This window comes from Podarcis muralis, chromosome 14, assembly GCF_964188315.1.
Source record: "Podarcis muralis chromosome 14, rPodMur119.hap1.1, whole genome shotgun sequence".
In the NCBI taxonomy this organism is placed as follows: Eukaryota; Metazoa; Chordata; class Lepidosauria; order Squamata; family Lacertidae; genus Podarcis; species Podarcis muralis.
Genome location: NC_135668.1, coordinates 39512524 through 39536757, shown reverse-complemented (window position 1 = coordinate 39536757; position 24234 = coordinate 39512524). Strand labels below are relative to the sequence as shown.

The 24234-nt window shown below is 46.4% G+C and overlaps 2 protein-coding genes across 2 annotated transcripts in view; one reads left to right on the top strand and one right to left on the bottom strand.

Moving 5' to 3' along the window:
* The window catches only part of LOC114584321 (nucleoside diphosphate kinase 3), a 261547-nt gene that overhangs the window by 230520 nt on the left and 6793 nt on the right, over positions 1–24234 (top strand). The gene's annotated exons all lie outside the window — the stretch shown is intronic.
* Positions 569–23150, bottom strand: ERCC4 (ERCC excision repair 4, endonuclease catalytic subunit). The gene is made up of 11 exons (XM_028706080.2): positions 22813–23150; positions 19212–19392; positions 16747–16942; positions 15629–15836; positions 12058–12238; positions 10633–10767; positions 9463–9573; positions 7863–8433; positions 6943–7035; positions 4801–4913; positions 569–3835 (listed from the first exon to the last, which is right to left on the bottom strand). The coding sequence occupies exons 1-11, from the start codon at positions 23011–23013 to the stop codon at positions 3102–3104; spliced, it is 2724 nt and encodes a 907-aa protein (XP_028561913.2). The 5' UTR covers positions 23014–23150; the 3' UTR covers positions 569–3101.

Genomic DNA, 24234 nt, shown 5'->3' with positions numbered 1-24234 from the left:
TTTTAAGAAAAAGGAAACAAACTTGCAAGACGTTTCCGTCTTGCGAAGCAAGCCCATAGGGAAAATCGTCTTGCGAAGCAACTCAAAAAACCAAAAACCCTTTCGTCTTGCGAGTTTTCCGTCTTGCGAGGCATTCGTCTTGCGAGGTACCACTGTAGCAGGCAGTGGCATCAGAGCAGGATGGTTGTGGGGGAGCTGCTCTGTCTCACCTATTACTCTGCAGCTTACCTGGCCCACTGGCCCACCTGCTTGTCTGCCCACCTCCATCTTGCAGAACAAGAGATTTGGCACTACTTTGCATAAAAGTCACGACCTTTTTCTACAGCAAAATGCTGTTTATTCCCAAGGAAACGTATTTACCGTCAAGGCAGTCACGATGGTGCTATGATTTGGGGCGAGTTAAAATGCAAAACTGCACATGTTCAGGACATTTGCTCCTTTTATATGAAGACAAGGCAGAGAGCATTCTTCTGTTCCTGACCATAGTTACTGAAGATTAATGCAAGTATTTAAAAAAAATAATCCTGTTAAACACAGGGAACTCTTCAAAAAACAACGAGTCTTGTAGTACCTTAAAAGAGCAACACATTTTATTGTGGTATAAGTTCTGAAAAGGGGAAATCTGTAAATATATACCATTTGGAGGGTACTCAAAATTGTAAGAAATTCGGGGTTATTACAACATAGAATTAAAAATCCACAGAAATATTCCGCTAGGAATAACATGTCCTCTAGCCCCAAGTGGATATCTTTCAACTCCCAAGTTTACATTTTTGTTTGATTTCCACTAAAGCCAAAATATTTCACAGATAATTTAAATGTTTTGACCAGGAGTGCATGTGTGCAGAGTAGGGATGGGGAGTCTGTTTCAATGGGCCCAAGAATTAAATGTTTAATGACTACCACACAGACAATTTTTGCAGACTGGATTGTGGGCTAAAAATAAAGACAACACTCAAAGACGTGTGCTGCTCCTTGTATGTCCCTGCAGTCTTCCAAGAATGAAAGATGGAGAAGCCCCAACTCTTCAGTTCCTAATCAAAATACTAAAAGGCAGGCATGATCCTTACCCAACTTCATTTAGAGGAAGAATGGAAAGATCAGTCAATTCCGGTTCTCTCAGTTTCTAATTTTACAATCTTAAATCCAGTTCTTCACATTTTTGCAACAATGTGTGATTTAAAAACAAAACAAAACAAAAAAACCAAAAAGCCCTCTTGAAAATCCATCAGCATCTTAGGGCAAATTTCACCTAATGCATTTGTATGCCATTTTGACTAACATATACATTCCTTGCAAGAATCTTCCCTAATATAATGCATTTTTGTATGTTATTTTCATGAATACATTCATCGTTATGCATACTGTCCCCTGATATGCAATGTTTTTGGTAAACTTTGCTTGATTGGAGAACTGCATCACGAATTTCAGATAAGTGTGAATTTTGAAGGATGGCTGTGTTTTGGTTCTCATCTTGTTTCAGGATGTGTGAATTAGGTAGCTTTGCCTTTCAGTGCAAAATGGATCAAATTTCTCTTCCATCCCTAGTTCAGATAGGCTTCATATAAAAATAGTATACCTGTCTGAACTTGCCCAGGCCTTAAAACTGGAAATTTCACATTTTGGTATTTGCAATTAAAATTGGAAACTACACATGACCTTAACTGCAGAGTTCTACACTCCCTAGTTTTCCTCTGACACACAAACTGCAAATGCAAGACACTTATTCTGGATGAGGATGGGGTGTGTGTGTGTGTGTGTGTGTGTGTGTGTGTGTGTGTGTGTTAAGGTGGATATAAGCTATTGTCCCTCTTGCAATCCCTAATCAATTGAGGCTCTTTGTTCCTGCAATCTGTAATGCCAAAAATTCCCTTTGAAGCAAATTCAATGAGAATTGATTTTTTGCAACAGAAAGAAGCAAACCACAGACCACTGACCAATTGCATCTGGAACAGCTCCTATTTGTTGATTGCTAGCAACATCCTTCCAAAGGAATGCTAGACCAGGCAGACCTCGGTCTGATCTGCAAGGTGCTGGCTAGGTTCTTAACTATGACAGCAGACTTTGGATTGTTTAAACACCAATCAGTAATGCCATAATTGTTAAAGGATTCTGAGATTTGCTTTGTGAATACAAAAGCAGGAGCTGCGGCAAAACACTGCAGGGTGAGTGCTGCTGTTCAGGATTCCAGCCCCACCCACCTGTCAGCTAGCATTCGCAGTCCCCCTATTGGGTTGTCTCCCCCCCCCCCTTTAACCCCCTACATGTTTTTATTACTTCTGCAAGCCTTGAGGCTCTTGCCAAGCCTGCTGATCCTATCCTCTTGTGCATGGGTGATGCAGTTTTGGCTACATAAACCACGGCACCTACAGCCTGAACACCAGAAACAGAGTGACTCATGAAACAGATGGAACAGGAATTCTTGTAAATAAGCAAACAAAGGCAAAGAAGTCAGCCCCCTCCTGTTCTAATCAGTTCCTTGAAGAGAGGAGTAGTTTCTGGAAATGAAACCTAATACCAGTAAGCTTGGAATGTACCCCACACGTTTATGCCTGCAAAAGACGATCAACTCAGACACATGCATTTTAATTCCAAAATATTCATTTATAAAGAGTGATACAGTGTGTCCCATGGTCCTCCAACCCAGAATTTCACCATCATACAAAATTGATTGCTAGCATTTTTCTTACCTATTTTTATTCATTAACCTCTAATTGTAATTTTAAGACACTTCATTTAAAAGCTTCTAGGCCGATAAGAGCCCCATAAAACTTCCCAAGGCATTGTACCATTTGGAACTAATCATCCCATTCAGAAAATGGATATGGCAAGGGGAGATCACAGGCGTGAAGTGTTTCACTTCACTGAAATGAAATCCCAGGGTGTGGAAACCTAGTGTGCCAAGGAGAAAGCTATCCTTCTCAATGTGCTAGCTTTCCACTGGCGGGCTGCTTTGGCTATAGGACAGCATCCCAACATGTTAACATCTTTACCTGTATTCTGAAGTGGTCTAGTTCCCAGAGGATCACAGCAGATAGCTTTTCTGACTGGGCAGTTCAGCTCTAAGACATGACAGCAATTAGCCAAGGCACTCCAATTTATCACCTCTTGTTTTTCCCTTGAGAAATGGCCTCTGTAAAGGGCAAATGAATGAATTCATAAAGCTGCTTGGCATTGCCGGCATTGCCCAGAAGTTCGGCCAACTTGTCCTGAGAAAGGGTTACGAGTTCTGCAACGCTCTTAACATGATTCATTATGGCCTGGCAGTTTTTGGCATTCACACCGGGCATTTTGAGCAAGAAGTCTTGGGGACCCGGGTTGTATCTGTCCGATTCGGGGAGGCTTTCTGAATCTGCTGTGACAGCCATGGCTGTAGCAGCATCAGGCTGGGGACGCTTCCTTTTCAATTCCTCAAACAATTCAGCCGTCACGTACGGAGAAGGGCACCACAGGAATCGAAGCCGGGAGAAGTGGAGAGTGAGGAGGGTGAGTTTGGATATAATGTCGTTGCTCGAGATTTCTTGATGGAGGGATCCCCGGGGAGTGAGGGAGAAGGATTTGCTGGGGTCAAACTCTATGAGAAGGACGGGGCGCTTGTAATAGCGAGACATGGAGACGCACTGCGTATAAAGTCTCCCGCTGTTCAGGGAGCCAATGAGATCGCTGATGCTCTTGCGCTCCACACAGATGTCGGGGGTGAGGATGTAGTCACCGACTTCCAAGGTCACGGGCTCAATGTCAATGCCGCGACGGTGGATCAAAGACGGAAGCTCGCTACGAAATTCACGCATGTCCACGACAATGCTTTGCGGCACGCCCCTCTCTTCCTGGCCACCTGAACAAAACAAAAGGGATCAGGGAAGAGAGGACATACAGTGGTATCTCGGGTTACATACGCTTCAGGTTACATACGCTTCAGGTTACAGACTCCACTAACCCAGAAATATTACCTCAGGTTAAGAACTTTGCTTCAGGATGAGAACAGAAATCGTGTGGCGGCAGCAGCAGGAGGCCCCATTAGTTAAAGTGGTGCTTCAGGTTAAGAACAGTTTCAGGTTAAGAACGGACCTCCAGAACAAATTAAGTACTTAACCCGAGGTACCACTTTACTGGTCTTTCTGCTGACAAGCGAGACCCACTGGATCCTAGCTTCCTAGCTGCAGTTCTGTCTCTAAACGGTTTAACAACCTCTAAGCGGTTTAACAAGGCAATCTAAAATATTCATATACAATATTGGCTTTCTAGATGCTGTAACAGCCCCCCTCCCTTGGGACTTTTTGACGAAAGGCGGCTAAGAAATACAATGTAATAATAATAGGAGTAGAGGCTCCCTCTTGCCAGCCCATCCTTTGTTATTTCCCCCCAAGAATGCCTCAGACACAGCATCATTCCAGGGCATGGGGTGTGTGGTCACCATCCTCCACCTCCCATTAAAGGAATAATATGTCTGGAGCATTATGAAGTAAAGAAAACAGCAGCTGGTCTGTTCAGAGGAAAGCTCTGCCATGGTTTGTGATAGCAGCAAAATGATGTTTTTTAGAAACTGAAGGAGGCTGCTACTGTTGGGGTAAGGCCCCCCCCCAATGGTAAATCCCACTACCCCACAAATAAGCAAAATGGTCTCCTTTCACCATTCAGAGCTGTGAAATTCAGAGGCCATTTGAGTTTGCCCCTAAATGATCTGGCAGCCCACCATTTGACTACAATAAAAGATCATTACACTGACGATGTCCATGCAAATTCAGCTCAAAAATCTGAAAGGTGTGTTTTAAAAGAGTCCCATAGATATCACGAACTTACCTGCTTTGCGCGTATCAGTGGAGGCAGTTGCTGGGGTTGCATCTCTTACTAGATCCAAGTTTGTTTCATCTCTTCCTTCCCTTTCTTCAGGGATCACCATGCTGGCCTTCTCACTGAAAAACAAAAATTATGAACAGAAATGTTTGAGGCATTTCCCTCAGAATGGATGTGTTAAAATTCTAAAACCTTCCTGCTGCCGAGCTGGAGCAAAAGCTATAGCAGTACCTCTCCCTCCAATCAGTTTAGGGAATTTCCACAAACAGGACATCCCTTGATGTTATTCCCCCAGTGACCGGGGTTCAGAGGCATGGAGATAGTCTACAGGCATCCTGACTAGCAGCCACTAAGCTATCTAAGTTGGCGGCCATCGCTGTATATTGAGGGATCCTATTCCATAGTTTAACTGTGCTTCCACCAACCACGGCAAGACATTGGAGCCCTGGTCCCAGATCTCCAGAAAACATAATAAACACTTGTTCCCGTTTCTGACGTTACACCAGGCGGTGCGGGAAGGAAGGGCAGGATATAATTTAAATCAGTAACAGCAATAACAACAAGACTAATGGAGCAATCCTTTATGGTGCAGAGAAGACAGAGCAGCAGATTCCCCACCAGATCTGCAGCCCTGTTAGTTCCTGCCAGACAGGAGGGAAGTGGCTGTGTGTGTGTGTGTGTGTAGCTTATTTTCCTTTTCTGCTCTGCCAGCTCTCAGGCTGGCACAGCACAGGTACCCAGAGTGGAGCCCTCAACAGGAAACATGGCAGTTTTAAGTCCAGTGGCTCCATCACTGGCCTTGGTCCAGCTCCAGAACATTTTGTTTTTGGGGACTTATGCTACTGGCAGTAGCACATGCCCCAATGGCTGAACCCAGGGGAGACTGGCAGAGGGAACCTCTGCTATATTCTATCCCCCAGCAGCAGCACCGACCAAGGGTTAGGAGTGCTCTTTAAATAAATAACATAGAACAATATTCATAACATTTGAGGAGGTTGTTTCAGGGGTATGCTTTGCCATTGTTATTTATTTTGTATTTATCTGATCTTAAGTTTCATTTAGCCAGAAAACTGGAACGGGGAACAGGTTTGCTTCTTGCAAATCAATCTGTTAAAATTCTGCCTGAAAGACTTTGCTTCGTATCTTTACAAGTAAAATGTTTATTTTTAAAATGAGAACTGAATATTCAGGGAAAGAATCTTTAATAGCTTTGAGGGGGCTCAGCTAGGGATGTGATGGCCTGGAGAGAGAGAGAAAAAAAACAGGAAAAAACACTTTTTCCCCCTCCTGAGGATAACTCTCTTCTCCGCTGCCCCCTAAAAACCATGACTGGGAAACTTGAGGGATAGCCAAATATGCTGCTGGTCCTTAATATTGTGACTGTGTCAGACCGCTTTCTGTCCAATTTACTACGTATTTTGTGACTTCTTTGTCAGTTTGCTCTGGTTGGTAGAGAAGTCTCTGAGGTCTCAGGCAAAGAAGAGTTTCTCCTCATTACTTTCTACCTGATCCATTTAGCTGGAGATGCCACAAGCTGAACCTAGGACCTTCTGCCCGCAAAAAAAATGTGTTCTGCCGCTAGATGCACAATCCCTTCCCAAGGACAATGAAGTGGGCACTAGTCCACATGAACCCCTGCAGCAGCCAACCTGTTAATCTTCAAGGTGTCACAAGGCTCTGCTGTTTGCTCTGGATACAAGGGAACATTTCTTTTCCCCCTTTGCAAATTTGACATTTTTATTATATAAGTCTATAACGATCTTTCACGGTATTCAGCTGCTTACATAAGTTTGCTACCTTGGTAACACTTGGAGTGGGTGGGGGAAGATGAAACAAGCCAGAGCTCAGAGCTGCATAGCAACAATAGGATAACCAATGTGCAGTCTCTGCCTTTCGAGCGGCTAGAAATATGCCAGCAGAAGGGGAAGATCTGGCAGAGAACCGGCTTCCACCAGAATTAGCTTTACAATTCTGCCAGCTTTAAAAGGGGGGAGATTTATCCTGCGGAAGCAAAATACATATTGTTTGACACTGCAGGGCTGGCATCTCTGGGCAGGTAGTGGGACCCCAGCACCTTGGCAGGGGGCGCCTGGCCCCTCCTTTGAAAGGCCAGCATTTTCCAAGGGCAGCATGCAAGATGCACCTTACCGAATGAGTTTTTCGAAAGCTTCCTTTTCTTTCCGTAGTGCGGTAAGATAGCGTTGCTCTTCTGTCGAACCTCCATAGATAAGGAAATAAACCCTGCAAGGCAAGACACAAAGACCTCTCCAAATCCAGAAGACAGTGGCCAAAAGTCTGTCGATTCCAGCATCTTGTTCTCATAGTGGCTAACAAGATGCTGATGGGAAGCTTGGAAGTGGGATTTGAGAGCAACAGCTCTCTACCTCTATTCCCAGCTACTACTATTCGGAGACATATGGCCAGTGACCATAGAGGCAGAACCCTAACAGTCATGTCTAAGGTAAAGGTAAAGGGACCCCTGACCATTAGGTCCAGTCGTGGCTGACTCTGGGGTTGCGGCGCTCATCTCGCTTTATTGGCCAAGGGAGCCGGTATACAGCTTCCGGGTCATGTGGCCAGTGTGACTAAGCCACTTCTGGCAAACCAGAGCAACGCACGGAAACGCCGTTTACCTTCCCGCCGGAGTGGTACCTATTGATCTACTTGCACTTTGACGTGCTTTCGAACTGCTAGGTTGGCAGGAGCAGGGACCAAGCAACGGGAGCTCACCCCGTCACGGGGATTCGAACCGCCAACCTTCTGATTGGCAAGTCCTAGTTCAACCCACACACCACCCGTGTCCCCCTGCAGTCATGTCTAGTAGTGCACAATTCTAAGCAATCCCTTTTGGGAGGTTCTCCCTCACAGACACATAGGAAACTGCCCTACATACTGTGTCAAGACGACTGGTCTACCCGGCTGAGTGTTGCCTACTCTGACTAGTGGCAGCTCTCCAGGTTTTCAGAGAGGTTTTCAAACAGCCGCAGGCTGTTCACGGGACATTCTGCATGCAGAGATGATGCTCTGCCCCTGAGCTGCGACCTTTTCCTCGCCGAGGCTCAACGTACCTCAGAGGCCTCCCAGGCCTGCTTGCTTTAAAAATTTCCAGCTGGCGAACAAACGTCAGCTCCGCGTCGTACAGCACGACATATCTCGGGGCCACTTCGTGCAAGACGCGAGTGAGAGCATAAGGGTCCCCACAGCCGTTCAGTGGGTGGATCACAGTGAGTGGCTCCTTTAAGATCCCATAATAGGCATCTGAGGAGAGGTTCAGGTGAAGGTCTTCAGGCTTGGCTTCTTCAACGCTCTCTTGGCTGCTGCTTAATTCCTCACAGCCTTCTTCCTCTCCCATGTTTTCCTGCTCCTCTTTGTTCAGCATTTGGGTCAAGGTCAGCTCTGGCTTCTTCGCCTTCTTCGGTTTGGAGGAATCCATTCTGGCTTTCTTGGCCCGTGGTTCTCTGGCACCGTTGCCCCGGCCCTTGGCTGCCCTTCCGTCCTTCAGGCAGGCTACGGTGGCTTCCTGGTCCTTCCCAAAGGTTTTGTTATATAGCCTTGTTAAGAAAGCTTCTGCCCCAGCCGTGATGTACTCCTTGAGCTGAGCACAAGTGCGGTCGTCGCTTGCGCAGATAAGCACTCGCCCTGCAATTGAGAAACGGTTGCCGTAATGGGATGGCATGTAGAACTGATCACCCATTCCCACCCACCCCCCAAAATGCAGGCGGTGGGGAAGGAAAGGTTGGGACCCACAATAAAACGGTGCAGTGCGTCCTCACCCTCTGTCCAGGACTCTGGCACCCTGTAGTGTTCTGTTTGGGGCTTGGAAGCAGGGGAGAAGCTTCAGGAGAGGGAGACAGAGAACTGATACCCTCCCCTTCTTTCCTAACCTATTGTAAAACCTCCCCTGCTATGTTACACAACGGCAAAACTGAGCACTCTGTTGCTATAAAAGGTTTTTTGGCTAAACCTTAGGAAGAACTTCCTGATGGTATCGCTCTTTAACAATGGGACACACGTCCTCAGAAGATGGCAAGTTCTCTTTCATTAGAGGTTTCTAAGCCAAGGCTGGAAGGCCACCTTCTCAGCGATGCTGTGGCAGCAGATTTCCTGCACTGGCAGAGGGCTGGACCAGGTGACCTTTGAGGGCTCCTCAGTTCTAAGATTACAAATGCCTTTGCTCCAGGTCTCTTGGACCACTTTAGGACCAATGCTGAATAGAACCATTCGTGCCTACTGAGAGTTGGCATCCGTCTGTCTCGAGATAAAATCGAGTGCACCTCTGGGGGTGAAGTCAAACCACTGCATTAGCAGCACCCAAGGGACCTCTGGTTGAAATGGATGGATATGGCTAGCTTAGGCCTATTCATTTCGGGGGGCAGGGGGGGGTCTAGTCTAAGGAAATGTTAGTTGGATACACACCGATGGATATTAAGCAGTATCAACGTTGACATTGTTCAACTAAATAATACACAAAACATCCTGCAGGTTCCAGAAGTCACTGTGATAAAGGTTCTTGTTGGGAACAGTCTTAGGGAAGAAGAAAAACTGCTTTGCAAGTATGATAGTAACAAGTACAGTATTATATTATTATTAATAATAGCTCTAGCAAGAGCAGCAACCATAACTGCCTCTGCCCACCCCCATCCCGCTGCCCTGCCCCTCCCAGCTCACCTGGCCCACCCAGAGCTTCACTGTTGGCATTCTCCGTTTCAATCTCCTTCAGGACTTCTCCAAGAGCCTCCCACTTTGGGTTGCTTTCCAGGATCAACTCCCTTTTCTGGTCTGGAACACAAGGTCAGTGGATGAGTGGGGAATTAAGAATTTCTCATTACACCTTTCTCGGACACTTTACGAATGCTGGGGAATCCGCCTGGCACTTATACATAGATTGTGCCCCGTTGAACAAACAAACGTCCAGGCTGAAAGCACGAGCTGAGCATGAATTAACTGAATGGGACCTAATTTGGTCTGGATCCGGCCCTGTATGATTTAGAGCTGCTTGTTGGCTTTCTGACCTCTTTCACTCAGGCTGCATATACACCTTACATTTAAAGCACATCCCCTCCCCCTGAAAAGAATTCTGGGAACTGCAGTTTACCCCCCAGAGAGATAAAAATCCCAGCAGCTGTAACAAACTACAGTTCCCAGGATTCTTTGCAGGTGTTATATGCTTTGAATGTGTGTACGTAGCCTCAGATTCATAAATTCTGAATCAGTACAGCAGCCTCTTGTGGCGGCTGCAACTGCGACTGGTCGGTGAAGACCCACCAAGCTATTGTGTACTGAGTCAGACCATTGCTCCATCCAATATATCAGGCAGGGGCCTTTCACAGCCCTTTACCAAAGATCCTTTTAACTGGAGACACCGGGGGATCAAACCCGGGACCAAGTGCACTGAAAGCACATGGCTTAGCACCAAACAATCCTTGGAACTGACCGTGCCTTGCAAAGGCGCCTCTGGCTTGCCACTCCATCACAAACCATGGTTTGCTAACTTAGACATCCTCTAAAGTTTAAACTCCTGTTATGCTTCTTTAACTATGGGTTCATGTGATGTCCAAATTAAGCCTTAATAAAATCCTCTCTGTTATCGCCATGGATAAAGTAAATACGTGTGTGTGTTTAGAGTTTGCTAATTGTCAACACAAAGTTCAACATCAAACTCCTATCCTCGCTTCTCTGATCACTGTGCCATTTATACTGAAACATGAAATAAGCTTACAGTATTACTACAACGTTATCAAGGCAGGGACATGCCCTCTTGTACCCTACAAAGTACACTGATATCATCATAATAAAAGCACCCATTACTATTTAATAAATTAAAAGGTTTTGCTGTACCTTTTCCTTCTCCTCCTCCGATATCTGCTTTTTCGGCAGCTTTTCTTTTTTTCTTTGCTTTGTCATCTGGGAGGCGATACACTCTGCCCCGAGCATTTAGAAACATTGACGTACTAGAATCGAGAAAAAGCCAACCTAGCAGATGGAGGGAGACAAATATATATCCGTGGCTGCAATTACAAAATGCCCACTAATTTCTTTAGCTCTCTTCTTCCCCCTCTTCCGCATCATCTTTTGAAGCAGTTGTGCTCACTTCAAATTAGTTTTGCAGGGATAAAAACAACAACTTTGAAGAAAGAAGCATGCCTTTATTTCCATCTCTCAACCTAGCTAGCCTACCTCACAAGGGGTTATTTGGGGGGGGGGGGGGCAGGAAAACAGCCCAGCACACTGCCTTGGTGCATTTGAAGGCAGCCCTGTTTAGGGAAGCTTTTAATGTTTAATAGGTTATTGTATTTTAGTGTTCTGTTGGAAGCTGCCCAGAGTGGCTGGGGAAACCCAGCCAGATGGGCAGGGTAAAATTATTAATTAAAAAAATATTTTAAAATGTGGTAACAAGCAATATAATATGGCCCTAAATACTTTAAAGTAGAGCAAAGAGCACAGCCTTGTTATACTGGGGTGGGTCTATGTATCTAGTCAAGTAATTTTGCCCTGATGTCCCAGATTTAATCTACCTGGTGTAACCAAACATGGAACATACACACCCCCACTTCCTCTCTCAGTCCAGGAAGAAGCTTTCTCACTTGACACTGCTGATGATATGGCCAGCTCCAGGCACTATATTATTCTTATCATCATCTTCATCATACCTTTCATCCAAGTTGCTCAAGCTTCTCATTATTCCTCCCCTCACCATTTTATCCTCATAACAACCCTGTGAGGTAGGTTAGGCTGATAGACAGTGACTGGCATAGAGTCCCTTGGCAGGCTTCATGGCTGAGTGGGGATTTGAACTCTTTTCAAAATCAGCACCTGAAAGGGTGTGTGTGTGTGTGTGTGAAACCTTCACTCTGCCTAATAGTAGGGCTGGCCCCAGGATCATGTAAAACTGGCCCATACCGGGGGCACAAAGATACCACACTTCTGACAAATGTCTCCAGCTGCTCAAAGCCCAGTCTCCATGTCCTGAGGTTCTTCCTCCTTCTGCAGCTAAGTCCTTCTTATGTAATTATCGACCAAAGAAGAAACAACAACTCAGGTTTTCTGTATGAACATTTGCAGATCTTTTTCGAGGAACAGAAGTTCAGTGGGAGGCTGAATATATTCACTGTCAGTAAATCCTACAGCCTTATGGCTGGCTGAAAACATTTGGGAACGTTCATGCACATGTGTGTTTTTTTAAATTAAAACTTCACTCTTTAGTTTTTTTAATAGCCCAACTGATTCCTTTGTATAAAAGGGGGGGGGGGGGACTGTTCATACCTGAATTCTGACCAAAGGCTTTTTCTGAGGCTCTTAAGGACTCCAAAAGGTTAAGGAAAGTGACGCAGTCATACTGAGTCAGGTACTGTAGCAAAGTACGGAGAATCTTCAAATCTTGGACCAAAGTTTTGGTTTTTGATCCCAGCTGGTGCCAAAGAGGATCCAGATAGTGACGAATTGTCTAGAAATATAAAATTAGAAAGAACTGCTGACACAGTACTGTCATGATCTGAACTTGAACTTCAGAGGCCTTCCTAAACTTTTAGCAGCTTTAGAACCCGAATCCTGGATTGTGTCTTTTTAAAATAAAAATGACAAGTTTCTAGTCCTCATGAACACAACTGAACAATCTGGCAATAATTCCTGCCTTCTGACCCTCAGCACCCACCCTCTCACTCTCATACATGGAGCCCATGGCAGGCAGTGACCATTTTAGGTTTATCTGATATGTGTGCGACCGTGCATTGTGCCAAACCCAGAAAAGACCCAAAAATGTCACAAAGGGGAGTGGGGCAGGGTGTTTGCAGGCTTTTCCAAAGGTGCTTCAAATATACACAATTTCACTTAAACCGTGTGGTGCCTTGGAACTTAACTGCTGCATAAATTGGGAGTTGCCTGAACTCTATTGCCTCTATATAACGCACATTGTGCGTTAATAATAATAATAATAATAATAATAATAATAATAATAATTTTTAATATAACAGGTTACACAAAAATAGCAAAACAAACAAAACCCACCCCCAACAATGGAATAGTTCTATGTGCATTATTATAAATACAGAGAGGATCCCATCAATTCATTGTCTGCCAATACATGAGCATACACAATAGTGCTTTCCACAGAAATAAGTGTGCATGCTGATTAAAGTGCTCTATCACCTTAGTGCAACAAATCCACTTTAAAATAAAACAACAGACTTTTGCAGTTAGGAAAGTCACGGGGAAATGAACTGAAAAGTGTGGGATGAACGCACAGTTAAATGGGAAGATGTACTAACACCACGCAAGCAAATCAGGATGAATGCTCATTGTATAACTGTTCTACAAACAAATCAGAATGGATGCTCAGTGAAGACCGGACATGGTCTAACCTCTGCGTAAGCTTTTGTGCAAGCCAATCAGGATGAACGCTAAACAAACATGTCTTGAGAGGCTCACCAGCTTGCCCACTTAAAGTCACAGCTGGTTCCACTAGAAATCTCCCCCTCCACTTTCAGGGTCAGTAGATCAAGGCTGTTCAGCACAGATACAAAGAACAATTCCAACCATGTTATGATCCTGGCACACAATGCCCAAACAAAAGAACGTTTATTTCATTGTTAACAAGCTTACAATGAGCCAGCCAGAGTCTTGGAGAGCTAATAAAACACTCTTTTATGTAAAAACACAGTTAAACTATTAACAGATGTCTAAATCCCTCCATTAAAAAAAAAAAGATAGCAGACTTTCCTCCCCTAAACAAAGTGCAGCTGTTGGGAAGGGAGGACAGTCAATTGGAGAGCTCTGGCCGGCCTGAGCCTGTGACATGCAAGAGACTTTGCCAAAGAAAGGACCGCATCGCTTCATTGCAAAAAAAACACAGCTCTGCAATCTGGAAAGAAGATCACCAAGTTAATGAAGACAAGGGAACCTGCCATTAATGAATCTGCAATTGCCAAGCAACGTGCAGTGCTTTTGTAAGCTGGCCCACAGGCAAGAGAAATATTTCACTATTCTGCTCTCCTTGTGAACTAGCCAAGCCCTTCATCTGAGCCGGGATCCTGCTCCGGAATGCACTTAAAATTGCCAGAGCTCAGCTCTGGGGAGAGATGTGAGCTCATAATCCAGACGAGACTACCCCAAGCATGTGCAGATGTCAGGGCTGGGCTGGGGGCAAGCAGACTGAGTCGAGCCAGAAGCCAGGAGAAAGGCCAGTGGTTGGAACCTATGTGTAACATAGGACCAGAAGGACAAATGAGGAAACAGGAGCGAAGAACAAGCCAGGCATCAAGGATAAGACAGGGTACACACAAGTCTTGTTTGAGCCAGGGAAAGTTGGACAAGGAAGCCCTTCCTGCCTAGCTGGGTGGAGTCAGTCCAAAAGGTTCTTCACCAAGAAGGCAGCCACCTGAAATTCAGTGACTCATGGCAGAAAGCAGCCAGACGTGAATTCCAGCAGTTCCTTCAAGTTTAGGTAAACCATAGCTGTTTGACTGCTTCACTGGAGTTACGGGTGGATGTTCATCTGTTGGGGGCGCTGTGGTTGCACTTTTCTGCACTGCAGACCCTGCCCTGAGCAACAGGTTTGACAAGGCAACTTCCACAGTCCTTTCCAACTCTATGATTCTGCAGCCAGATGAGCAAACAAACACCTGGGATACAGGTAAATGGAATCCACTGCAGGAGTCCAACGAGACATAATCCTTCATCTCTTTACAAAGCTGAATACTGCTGCCCTAACTGAGTGATGCCCATGATCACTGAGCAGATTCAGAAAAGTGAGCCAAGTGGGGAAGTACAATGGAATTGGGATGCTGTCTAGCTCTGCTCTGCTGCTATCAATGGAATACGTTACAGCTGTGTATACATATTACATGGGGTGGGAGGGAATTGTAAACTGTGATGGCCAAAGGAAAGGAAATGCAGAAAAGCACAGAGAGTGATGGTTAACAAATGTTAACAGCGGCATAAACCAGGAAAGGGGAAACCTGCGGCTCTCCAGATGTTTTTGGGCGACAACTCCCATCAGCAGGCAGATAAAACAAAGGAGATCCAGGACAGATAAAAGAATGCATTTCTTCACGCAACACAAAGTTAAACTATGGAACTGGTGCCCACAGGAGGCTGTGAAGGCCACCAACTTGAATGGCTTTAAAAGAGGATTAGATATATTCATGGAAGAGAGGGCTATTGATGGCTTCTAGCCAGGATGGCTAGACAAGAACCATTGAAGAAGAAGACAAGAAGAGTTTGGATTTGATATTCCCCTTTATCACTACCCGAAGGAGTCTCAAAGCGGCTAACATTCTCCTTTCCCTTCCTTCCCCACAACAAACACTCTGTGAGGTGAGTGAGGCTGAGAGACTTCAGAGAAGTGGTCACCCAGCAGCTGCTTGTGGAGGAGCGGGGACGCGAACCCGGTTCACCAGGTTACGAGTCCACCGCTCTTAACCACTACACCACACTGGCTCTGATCATCGGGGCAGACCATAGCCATCATGGCTAGAAGCCACATTGCAAGGAGGGAAGGGGCTGACTTTAGTGATACATTCAGACGTGGGGTTACTGCTGGACTAGATGGGCCACTGCCCTGATCCTGCATACTCTCGGTTATTCCTGACCCTTGGCCACATTGGCTGGGAATGAGGAGAGTCGGAGTCCAACAACATCTGGGAGGCTGCAGGTTGTCCAGTCCCTTCTTAAAGCTGTGCTCATCATCACAGGGAACAATCACAGACCTTCGAGGATGGTGTAGCAGCCAAGGACCCCGATGCCGCTGACTGCATTGCCTGTGCCCATATAAAAAAACCCGCTAGAGGCCGATAAGAAAAGTCCAAGAACAAAAACGAACGACAGTTGAAAGAGCTACCTTGTCAAAAGCTTTCCCGATAGCATCTTCCAGCGACAGATCCTCTGCTTCCAGAGCCGGGTTGCACTGCTTTAGTTCTTTCAAACACGCGTTCAGGATGTCCAGAATGGAACTCTGGATGGCTCGCATGGCCGGGGTCATGCTGACGTGCATTTCAACCACTTCGGGCTTGTGCCGCTCCAGGAAGGAGTGCACTGCTACGTGGAACCTGGGAAGAGAAAGGCGGGCTGGTGTTAGGGAGAAGGATGTCAAGAGACCCACGCAAATCCCAAGCCTCTTCCCCCACCTGGACAAGAAAAGGCAAAAATAGATGTGAGCTCCCTGCCCACAATGCCTCACTCCTATGGTGCTCCTGATGGGGCCTTTTTGTTTTTTTGCTGGGCTTGTTTATGGGTTATTGAAGGTCAGCAAGGTTTATTTTGCCTGGGCCACATCGGTCCCGCCCGCGATTTTCGGCATCTGCGCAGACACGATTTCTGGCACCACAGAAGCGAGTCCCCGTGGTGCTGCGCCGGTTTAGCACAGTGCGCGAGCAGGTGGCTCGGTTCAGGAGCAGCTCGTGAGCTGGTCAAACAACCTCCACAGGCTGCTTCTGGCCCATGGGCCTTAGGTTGCTGAACCCTGGGTTATCGGGACAGTTTTAATTAAATGCCATGTTTTATATATTCTACTGTTTTGGCTTCCCCCCATTTTGGAAGCTGCTTAGAGACTTTTTTTGTAGCAACTAATAAGTCAAATAAATGAATGATGCCCCTCAGAACTAGACAAGGGTTAGATAGTCGTAGAGAGCCTTGGGAACACCTACTCTGCCACCACTGATGCAGCTGCAGAAGACTAAAGCAGAAGGATAAGGTAGCAGGAGTGGTCAGCACATGGATTGGCAGCAGCTGGTCCACTTCACCTCGGGCGGCATAACGTCTTGTGCCCGCCCTGTTTACTGTTCACCTTGCACGTCTAGGAGCGCCCATCATTTTCCTTGGTCCCCAGCAGCAGGAAACCAAATATATACTTCTCATGATCCTGGAGGTTCTGTTTTTGCATAATTGCTGCTGATCAACATTATCTGCCCTGGCTGTGATCAATTCATCTGCTCAGTTACCAAGGAAGAATGGCCTCACCTTGGCCAGAGGTAAAGCTTCCTCACAAAGAGATTTCTCATCACTCTTTCCACGTGACAGAAGCCCGTACTGAAGGCCACGGCATTGTCTGTAAAAGCCTTAATGAAACCCTGCTTGTTCTTCTGGCGATAGAGTCGCAAGATAAAAGCTTCCTGGCAAGACTCAATGATTCTGTGGGCTTTGTACACCAAAATACCTGGCAGAACAACAAGACGAATAAACTCGGGTCATACATACAGGAGAAAAGCAAAGAAAACAACAATAAAGCACAGGACGTGATATTTTGCAGAGTAGGCCATGAGTTTCAAAGGTTCAACCAATTAAAAAGAGCATGACACCATCTAACTTTCCTTCGGCTTTTTCCCCACTGACGGAATTCAGCGGGGCTCAGATCTTTCCCGCCTTCAATGCCGCGCCAGTGAAAATGCTGCAACAATTTAAAATGTGTTAATTACCGGTAAGTAGGAAAAGGTAGTTTCTACTCAAACAACAACAACAAACCAAACAAGAAAGATGGCAAGAACCCCCAACCTTAATTTATTTATAGGGGCGTTCTCGGAACACAGCAACGGTGCAATGGCATTTGCAGCCTGAACACTGGAAATAAAACCAACCATACAGGTAAAGTGGGAAACTGCTACCTTGTTGCTTTAAACTATTTGTAAGAAATAATGGCATTTTGGTAACAAAAGAACAAGCAAACAAGGCGACAATAAAATCCTGTGCAACGTGCTAGGAAATGTGAAGACAGTGGATTGGAATCATATCTAAAGAGTATGATTTGCACTGCATTTCCTTTTGGAGATCCACCTTTAGACACTTGGTCATTTCCCTATATAAGGCAGTGGGGAACCTTAGGCCCATGCAAGAAATGCGACCCCCAGGTTTCTCTACCAGGCCCTGGGAATTCCTCTTAGCCCCCAACCTTCCTTGGCCCTCCTTAACATCCTGAATGCTTTTACCTAGCTGGAACATGTCCTTGAACTCTGATAACTGATAGGGCTGTGTGTGTGTGTGTGTGTGTGTGTGTGTGTGTAGAAGCTTGCCTTTGGTACAAAGGTAAAATTTACTTTTCTGGCTGCATCTACTTTTGCCTCTGGCCCCACCCCAACTCTGGCACATGGCCTTCAATAAAAAAAGTAACTCAGAATGAAAATGTTTTCCCATCCCTACTCTATAGGGAAAAGATTTTTTATTTTATTTTTAAATAGGGTAAGGGCATCATACTAACTTATAGAGCTGAATACAGCTATTGACGTCCTTTTCTGCGCCCTGAGCCACAGCAGATTTTTAAAATAGGTACAGTTTTATTAATACTGTAAGTTTTCTCCAATGGTAAGCCTACTCAGAGTGGACCCACTGGAATGAATAGACATGGTTAAGTCTCTTAATTTCAATGGATCTACTCTTAAGTAAAAGCAAGTTGGCAACAACCCTGTATGTTTATGCCCCCTTTCCTCCCCAAAGCTCCAAGTAACATAGTTGGTTCTCTACCTGGCACCCATCCTTCAGATGAGGAAGCTGTTATAGCCTGAGATGGTCACATTCCCACATTCAGCAGAGGGCAAGGCCAGTGGCAAAAGAAGGCAGAGCAATACATGCGAATTTTACCTTTGTATCACCAGGCTAGTTTCTGCACACATTCGCACACCCCTTTCCAGCCAAAGAAGTAAGGAGTTATCTAAAGGACAAATTCCAGCCTGGCAGAAACACTCCAGGAGGAAACCAGACAGGGACAGAGAGAGGTGTGACCCTCTGAGGAGAGACTCAAGGGCCAAGCAGTGTGGCTTGGAGGGCCACATTCAGCCTTCATGCCTGAAGTTCCGTATCCCTGTTGTAGGTGGTTAGACTGAAGGAGACAGACTGGTTCAAGGTGCCTGAGTGAGCTTCAAGGCTCAACTTGGAATCCCAGCTTCTCCACCTCTTTCCCACTCTGTATCCCTTACACTACACTGGTTCTCAGCATATGGAAATTGAACACTAGGAAGGATAAATTCCAGAGACACTTGCATGGCTTGGTCACAAATCTGTGCTTGCTCAGCATAGGATCTAACCAAGGTTTTATGTCATACTGACCTCTAGTGGGAGAAAGTTTTTATGACACCGCATCTATTTAAAGCAGTCTTATTCCTCTTTAACAGTCAAAGCTTCCCCCCTGATGAATCCTGGGGATGGTAAATTCTCAGCACCCTTAATGAACTACAGTTCCCAAGACTGTCCATGAATGCTTTAGTTGTATGGTGTGGGTATGAGCCCAGTCTTTGAGGTGTCACAAGACTCTCTATTGTAGAAGAGCAAGGTGCCATTTCAACAATGAGAAGCAATAAACTTTATATCTGCAGAATTGTGCATGAGTTAGCATGAGGAAGCCATGTTTCTCAGCCTAGACTTAGATTATGTTAACATTCTGGGCGGTGGGCGGGGAAGAGGGTTCGAATCCGCTTTCTCTCGTGGTAAGATCTTACCGGTGATAAGATCTGAAGGGATTCGGTCGGTCAGAAAATCCACCACCAGAATCCGGCTGGTGGCAAAAATGACACCCCCTTGGGTGTAAACTTCATAGCGGTTGCTGCTTGCGATTTCATTTGTGACGCGTCGAGGAAGATGAGCTACGTTATCGGTCCTCAGCTGGTCGATAAAAAACTCCTAAAACCAAAATAAGGTTATTCACAACAAATCCAATGTGGAGTAAGGGGGGAGGGAGATACTTTGTGCGGCTGTAGAGTAAGAAGCAGTGCAAAAGCTATGATTAAATACAATATTAAATATTCAGTAATCAATGGGACCTGCCAACAAAACGTTACGGCGGAACGCTCCTGCTCTGAGTTTCAACCAGCAGTGCAGGCTGATCCATTAGGGCAGATGAGGCACTGCCTGATAGCTGAATCACCAATATTTACTTCTGAGTAAACATGCTTTGAATCATGCTGAAAATACAAATGTCAATTCAATTGCTTTCTTAGTGTGTAAGAGCTAGCGAGCCACTGCAATAGGGTAGGCACAGCAGTCAGCTGAGCACCTAAAGTTTGCCCCGAGTCCAACACTCCATTAAATCATAATTCTGATGAAGCTTTAAGAGTTGACCTGCTGCTTCTAAAAACTGACTTTTAAAAAAGTTGCTGTTACTTTACTTTATTTTTGTTATGTTTTGCTTTTCTGCACTTTTAGTCTGATCCTGGCATTTAAACTTTCATTAACACTGTTAGAAATAGGAATAATGCATGACATTGTATAAAAAGTTAATTTCATTGTTTCATAGTATTATATGAGCAAGATACCACCTGTGCTCTTTGCTCATGGTCCTCCCAACCTGATGTCAGGTCAGATTGGCCCAGACCTGCAGCGGGGCCTTTTCAGTGGTGCCCCCCTCTGGGCATCTGCATTTAGATCAAGTGTGGGGAACCCCTTCCCCTTCCAGATGTTGCTGTACTGCAATTCCCATCATCTGTGGTCACTGGCCATGCTGGAGCTGATGTAGTTCATCAACATCTGGAGAGTCAGAGGTTCCCTATACCTGAATCAGATACTGATTGAATACTGCTTGGTTTCAATACACCTTTGGTTTTCAGAGGTTCTTCTGTCATTTCATACAAGTTTTGGTTTTATCTGCCACTGTTTCTTATTTGTTCAGTTTCTGACACCTGTGCTTTATTTACATTTTCACTGCCTTACAGAACAAACAGCCCTGTGAATAAGGGAAGCAGCATCTAGTTAGCAAGGCAAAATACCACCACCATCAGCTCTTTAAATAGACCACATTAATTTTGTTTAAGAAATGCTATTTTAAAAACCTATTATTCATATTGCTCTTACATAACCTGCCATTGGGGACCTTGTCAGCTGAAAAGTGGGAAGGAAATGCTTAAAATAAACAATTATTATTTCTCATGCACATAGCACAGTCAGCATGCCTGGTGTTTTACAGAGCTTAATGAACCTTTGCCCCTCCAGATGTTGCTGAACTAAAATGTCCATTCACTGACCATGTTCTTGAGGGCTGAAGGGAGCTGTAATTCAGCAACATCTGGAGACCTGAAGGTTCCTCACATTTGGTTTAAGAGAACATGTCCCTGCTCCAAGGAGATTAGAATCTAAAATTAAACACAGGGTGAAGGACTGAGGGATGGGATGAGCAGTGGAGGCAGGTATAAACAGAGAAAAATCAAGCTGTTTCACTTGCACTGCCCTGACTCCCGCAGGATCAATAAATTCATAGACTCATAAAATAGTTGGAAAGAACCACAAGGATCATCTAGTCTAACCCCCTGCTATGCAGGAAACTTTTGCCTAATGTGGGGCTCGAACCCATGACCCTGAGATCAAGAGCCTCATGTTCTACGAACTGATCTACTTTCGTTCTGATTTTGGTTTCTAGTAAACCACAGAGCCTAGGACTTGCCGATCAGAAGGTTGGCGGTTCGAATCCCCGCGACGGGGTGAGCTCCCGTTGCTCAGTCCCTGCTCCTGCCAACCTAACAGTTCAAAAGCACGTCAAAGTGCAAGTAGATAAATAGGTACCGCTCTGGCGGGAAGGTAAACGGCGTTTCCGTGCGCTGCTCTGGTTCGCCAGAAGCAGCTTAGTCATGCTGGCCACATGACCCGGAAGCTGTACGCCAGCTCCCTCGGCCAATAAAGCGAGCGCCGCAACCCCAGAGTCGGACACGACTGGACCTAATGGTCAGGGGTCCCTTTACCTTTAGAAACTTTAATGCTCAAATCACTATGGTACTAAGCAAGGGCCAAAGGCACAGCAGGTGCAAGGCATGGCAAAGCAAGCTAAAACACTGGCTCCTGTGACTCCTGTGATAAAGGAGTGGAGCAGGCATGGCTTAGTGCAGAGTGTGTGGCATCTTTTGACTGGGCAGGTAAACGGGAACTGCTTCTGGTGGATTGGGCCTGAGCTGATGCAGGCACTGGCATCTCTGTGATCTAGGTGGCAAGAGGAGACAACAGCACCTGTGCAAAACTAGATTTGGCACCTGACACCTCCTCTGGAGGTAGAGGCTTGCCAGCAGGAATTAAAGGAAGAGAAGGCTCTGGCAGGGCGAGAGGCCAGACTGGCTTGGGCTGAATGACAGAGCACTAGGTCCCTCCCCAGGATCAGCTCCTCAACTGCTGCATCCCCACAGGCAATTCTGATGTCTCAGGAGGCCTGAATGAGGCCCATCCCAATCCACTGTGTTCCTCCCCAAACACTGGCCTCCAGTCCTTCAAGCTCCTTTCACCACAGGACTCATGACATGTGTGTATTCAAGCTTAGTTACAGTCTGAGTCACAGGCAACTTCCCCCAGTTCACAGCATAAAAACACAAAGCAAAAAACACAAAATACGTAATAAAAACAAGAACAAAAAAACCACTCGCAAACCAGTAACTCCCTCCCCGGGCAGGTGCACTAGGAATAGGCCCTTTTCGGTGCTGGCCCCATATCATCTTCCATGAAGTTCACACATCTCTTGCACTAGTGCAGTGTCTCCCAACCTTGGGTCTCCAGCTGTTTTGGGGCTACAACTCCCATCATCCGTAGCTGGCAAGACCAGTAATAATGATAATGATAATAATAATGATGATGATAATAATTTTATTATTTATACCCCGCCCATCTGGCTGGGTTTCCCCAGCCACTCTGGGCAGCTTCCAACCAAATATTAAAAATACATGAAAACACCAGTCATTAAAAACTTCCCCAAACAGGGCTGCCTTCAGATGTCTTCTAAACGTCAGATTGTTGTTCATTTCTTTGACATCTGATGTGGTTGGGGATTATGGGAAATGTAGTCCGAAAACAGCAAGCTTGGGAAACCCCGCATATAGTGCCTTTTAAAGGAACTTCCAAGAAGTCTTTCTTTCGACCGGTGCTTTTGCAGCTCATCTGGGAGGGGTGCAATTCTCCATTTCCCATTGTTTGTTTGCGTGCCTGGGCTTGTCTTTTTTTTGGGGGGGGGGGGGTTGGGGTGTTTTGTGTACGTTGCCTTGTGAGGACCCCTGCCCTGGGAAGCGGAGCAGCCCCTCCGAATAGCAAAGACGGAGTCAAGCTCCTCCCGGGCCCCGAGGCGCCTCTGCCTACCTCCTCTGCCGGGCTGGTGTTCAGCACCAGCACCAGCCTGGCCGGCTCGCAGTAAAGGCGGAGGAAGCGCAGGAGGAGGCGGTCGATGCCCAGCCCGCGGGCGCACACCACCAGCCCGTCGTCGTGGAAAAGGTCCAGGAAGATCTGGTTCTCGTGCTCCAGCGGCACCGCAGCCGGAACAGCCGCTGAAGAAACCGCCATGACAAGTCGCTGTCAAACAGCCGCGGCTCCCACTGCACATGCGCAGACCGGGAAGCGAACTTACTACTGCGGGAATGAAGCCTCAGGCTCTCAATGCCGTAGAGATAAAAACCTGCAGAGTGACACGCGCACGCAGAATCCTTAAACTCCCCATGGAAATGGAAAGTCTCCGTTGTTCGCGGGTATAGGCGCGCGCCTCCCCCCTCCCCACCCACCCGCGGCCTTGCTGTGAAAGCGTCGCCTTCCCACGTGTTGTTTTAAGTCGGGAAGGAACAGTGGGGAAGTTGTTCGATGTTTAGACCGGAAGTGTGCGACTCTACATTTTTAGTTCCCTATAGATAAGGGGAGGGACGCAGGTGGCGCTGTGGGTAAAAGCCTCAGCGCCTAGGACTTGCCGATCAAAAGGTCGGCGGTTCGAATCCCCGCGGCGGGGTGCGCTCCCGTTGTTTGGTCCCAGCGCCTGCCAACCTAGCAGTTCGAAATCACCCCCCGGGTGCAAGTAGATAAATAGGGACCGCTTACTGGCGGGAAGGTAAACGGCGTTCCGTGTGCTGCGCTGGCTTGCCAGATGCAGCTTTGTCACACTGGCCACGTGACCAGGAAGTGTCTCCGGACAGCGCTGGCCCCCGGCCTCTTGAGTGAGATGGGCGCACAACCCTAGAGTCTGGCAAGACTGGCCCGTACGGGCAGGGGTACCTTTACCTTTATAGATAAGGGGAAGTGACGCGAGAGGGGGGAGGGGAAGAGAAACGCAGCATAGAAATAGGAAAAGTGTAGAGTGACAATGTGTGGTCGGGACTCGCAAGTCCCATCAGCTCCAGTCAGGGTGGCCCGATGGTCAGCGATGATGGGACTTGTAGTCAAACAACGTGGGGCGGGCGGTGGGCTCTCCGTTCCTGATTTAAAAGCAATAGCCGGATTACTGCAACCTCCCTCGGTTGCAAATAAAGGAGGGGAGGGCGGGCCGTGGCTGAGACACAGCGACTTCAGCTGCACAGAGATGTCGTCCACGATTCACATTGCAGGTTCGAAGTGGGGTTAATTCTTGTTCAGGTTCACCAGGCAAAACGTTGCTGCTGCGGCTCGTTTGTTTTCAAGAAGTTGCTTCAGCAAAGGTATCGGAGTAATGAAATGGCACAGGAAAACCTGTCTGCTCCACTGACTTACATACAGATGCACAGAACTTTTAAACGTCGTTTGGAGACTTGCGAAAGCGAAACG

Coding starts and splice junctions, on each gene's coding strand:
- ERCC4 (XM_028706080.2), bottom strand. CDS start 23,013: ATGGCGGTTTCTTCAGCGGCTGTTCCGGCTGCGGTGCCGCTGGAGCAC. Junction 10,768..12,057: donor AGCCTTTGGTCAGAATTCAG/GTATGAACAGTC, acceptor TCCATCTGCTAG/GTTGGCTTTTTCTCGATTCT. Junction 9,574..10,632: donor CGGAGGAGGAGAAGGAAAAG/GTACAGCAAAAC, acceptor CTTGTGTTCCAG/ACCAGAAAAGGGAGTTGATC.